General features: G+C 42.5%; 1 protein-coding gene across 1 annotated transcript in view; it reads right to left on the reverse strand.

Annotated features, from left to right (window-relative positions):
- The window catches only part of SLC30A4 (solute carrier family 30 (zinc transporter), member 4), a 57,053-nt gene extending 53,487 nt beyond the window's left edge, over nt 1-3,566 (reverse strand). The window contains exon 1 of the mRNA XM_011928543.1: nt 2,966-3,566. Within this exon, the coding sequence (XP_011783933.1) occupies nt 2,966-3,356 (391 nt within the window). The 5' untranslated portion in view covers nt 3,357-3,566. The remainder of the gene's footprint in view (nt 1-2,965) is intronic.
- Between the last annotated feature and the right edge of the window lie 40 nt (nt 3,567-3,606).

The raw sequence follows: 3,606 nt of genomic DNA on the forward strand, positions 1-3,606 counted from the left end.
TCTCACTCTGTTGCCCAGGCTGGAGTGCAGTGGCATGATCTCAGCTCACTGCAACCTCTGCCTCCCGGGTCAAAGCGATTTCCAGCTAATTGTTGTATTTTTAGTACAGACGGGGTTTCACCATGTTGGCCAGGCTGCTCTCGAACTCCTGACCTCAAGTGATCCGCCCGCCTTGGCCTCCCAAAAGTGTTAGGATTTCAGGTGTGAGCCACCGTGCCTGACCAAATTGCTTCATTTTTTATTTCTCCATACTTCCTACATAAGATGCTTTATTTCTTTTTCTTTCTTTCTTTCTTTTTTTGAGACAGAGTCCCATTTTGTTGCCCAGGCTGGAGTGCAGTGGTGCAATCTTGGCTCACTGCAACCTCCACCTCCCAGGTTCAAGCGATTCTTGTGTCTCAGTCTCCCCAGTAGCTGGTACTACGGGCACGCCGTGATGCCTGGCTAATTTTTTTGTATTTTTAGTAGAGATGGGGTTTCACCATGTTGGCCAGGCTGCTTTCCTCCTAACCTCAAGTGATCTGCCTGCCTTGAAGATGCTTTATTTATAAGCACTTCGGACACACTTTAATAAATGCTGTATTGTATACAATTGAATTCCATATAACATTCTAAATAATATTGTTAATGCTTACCCTAAGTACTACTATCATCTCTGTATTGTTTAACAAAATATTCCACATTTGAGAATAAAGTCAGTATTTGAAAGGAAATACGTATTGTGGCTTTCATAAAACAACATTTACCAAATAACAAATTTCAGAAGTGAGAAGTCAAGACAATTATATCTTAATGATTTTTACTTAGGTGAAATAACTCTGAATTATTAATCATTTTAAGGGGGGATGCTGTGATTAATGTTATTTAACTTCAAATATTCAATGTTAACTTCAAAAATCATTAAACCTGAATGACTTGATATTCTAGTTGTGTTAGTTTGGGCAAGTCACCGAATCTTAGTCTGCTGATACCATGGTGCTTCATCTGGGGCACAGTTTCACTCCTGTCTTTTAATTTCTTTACAGCTTAAGCATTTATAATTATCTAACAGAATAAAAATTAATTAATTCAACAAGTTTATTGAGTATCTACTTTGTGCCAGTCACTGTTCTAGGTGCTAGGAATTCAGCCTGTATTTCAGTGGAAACAGACAGGTAACACTAAATGAGTAAATAAATATCTCAGATGCTGAGGACTTTGAAAGTTGGAGAGGGAACGGGGGACAAAAGGGATTTACTTTAGTCAGTCAGAAAAGGTCTCTCAAAGGTGTTTTTTTGTTTTTCGTTTTTGGTTTTTTTTTTTTTTGAGACAGTCTTATTCTGTTGCTCATGCTCGACTCACCACAACTTCCGCCTCCCGGGTTCAAGCCATTCTCCTGCTTTAGCCTCCTGAGTAGCTGGGATTACTGGTGCCCGCCACCACGTCCAGCTAATTTTTGTATTTTTTTTTTTTTAGTAGAGACAAGGTTTTACCATGTTGGCCAGGGTGGTCTCAAACTCCTGACCTCAGGTGATCCACCTACCTTGGCCTCCCAAAGTGCTGGGATTAAAGGCGTGAGCCACTGCACTCAGCGGGGTGTCTTTTTAAATAAGACAAGAATGAGAAGAAACTGGCCAAGAAAAGATTTGGGAAAGGCAGTCTATGTAAAGCAGTGTTTTTCAAACTAAGGCCCTGACCTACTGCAGTGGACACATGAAATCCATTTAGTGAGCTGGGACCACAATTGAAAAACTATTTGTATACATCATACGAAGGAAAACTTTTGTTTCAGTTATACGTACATTATACACATGTGACCTGTGTGTATTCTCATACATATGAAAGCATGCATGCCTAAATAAGTCACAATATGAAGTGTATTTCTTACTATAGTGAGGTCAAAAAATGCTTGAAAGCCACTGAGATAAAAGGACCAGCCACTTTGAACGCCTTAGAGGCAAAAAGAGCTTTGGAGCTGGAGAAGGAAAAAGAAGACCAGCATGGCTGAAGTGAGCCCTGGGGAGGAGTGTTATGAGAGGAGGTAGGAAATGCATGTAATTTTTCCTATATAGAACCCTACAGTCAAGCATCTTAAATCTGGACTGCCACCTGTTTTTGTCATGGTTCATCATTAAGAGATAACATGTGAGAATCATCTCCCTGCTTTAATGTCACTTTGTAAACTGTCACTGAAAAGTTAGTAGTTATACCGATGTGACTGAAAATAACCTAAATTAAGAATGTATCTTATATTGAGAATGGATTGCTCGTATAATTAAAAAATGAACAAGAAAACAGGCTCATAGAAATCTTGCGGAGTCCTCTGGTTCATTTCAGGCCCTCCTTATAATGCAAAATTTTCACGTTAGTTGGTAATTAATTTTGCAAATCTCTTGGCTATAAATACAAAAGGAAATAGCATAAAAGAAACCACTTAGGTCAAATGTAGAGGGAAAAAATGCTGGGACTGTAGATGTGGCTCTTCCATTAACTCCCTAAGTGGCCCTCACGACTTATTTCACCGGTTTGAGTCCTGGAAACCCTTACATGTTAAAAAAAAAAAAAAAAAAAGAGGAGGTGGAGTAGGTGTTCAGTAAGGTCCCTTCATACTGTAAAATTCTATGATCCTAAGTAATTTACGATCATTTACTATTTTAAACGTTGCGAAAATTAACCTGGTATTTTACCAGAACTTTGTAAAAAGAGGAAGTTACATGACATACAATGAAGATAACGTCCTTAACTTTACGGTGGATGACAGTGTTTGAAGAACTAGAAGATAAAGTCAAAGTTATCTCGGGGAGTTTATGTTGTACTTAGATTGAGCTGCACTTTGGAACCGTGTGGCCTTTTCACATGAGATCAATGTCTTGATAAATACAAACTTCCTGAAAAGATGGGTTAAACCTCAAAGCCTGTGTAACTACAGCTTGACAAAGACTCTCGAGGAAAGGTAAACGGAAAGTGAGTTGGCAACACAACTCACCTACAAGTTCTCCAATCATGAAAAGCAAGTAAAGAACGGCAGCAATGGTCAACCTGGTTTTCACCTTTCTCTGCTTCAGTATCTCTCTCTGTTTGCTGCAGTTGTCACAGGAGTCTACCTTCAAACTCAGCTGACTGTTGGTCAAAGGTAAGTCTTGGTCCAGTAAGGAGTCATCGTCGGCCTGGAGGGTCGCGTGTGCCCCGTTAAGAGGCCTTTCCGGGGCTTCGGAACCGTCATCGGCCACCACAACTCGAAGTTTGTTGAATCGAGAAAGCCCCTCGTCCCCCGCCTCATCCGAGAAGTCAAAGGCGCTGGTGTCATTTAAAAACAGCGGCGCATCATCCTTCCTCAGCAGAGATTTGAGGCGCTTCCACGCGCCAGAGCCGGCCATGGCAGAGGCTGAGCGGCCGCGGTGCGGAACGGCTTGGGGGAGGCGGACGGCCGGCGGCGCCTACTTCACCGGAGCGCCAGTTCTCGAGGGCAGTGCCGCGCGTCCCTCCCCATCCTGTGGAAAACGAAACACGTTATAAATTAAAGGCGCCCAACCCTGTCCTCAAGTTCCGAAGCCGCTGGCTGCGGGTCGCAGGGCCGGCCCCGAGGCTCCGCCAGGGCTCCGCGAGGGGGCGGCACATCTATTTAAT

The sequence above is a fragment of the Colobus angolensis genome, unplaced genomic scaffold (genome assembly GCF_000951035.1).
Source record: "Colobus angolensis palliatus isolate OR3802 unplaced genomic scaffold, Cang.pa_1.0 Scaffold78, whole genome shotgun sequence".
NCBI lineage: Eukaryota > Metazoa > Chordata > Mammalia > Primates > Cercopithecidae > Colobus > Colobus angolensis.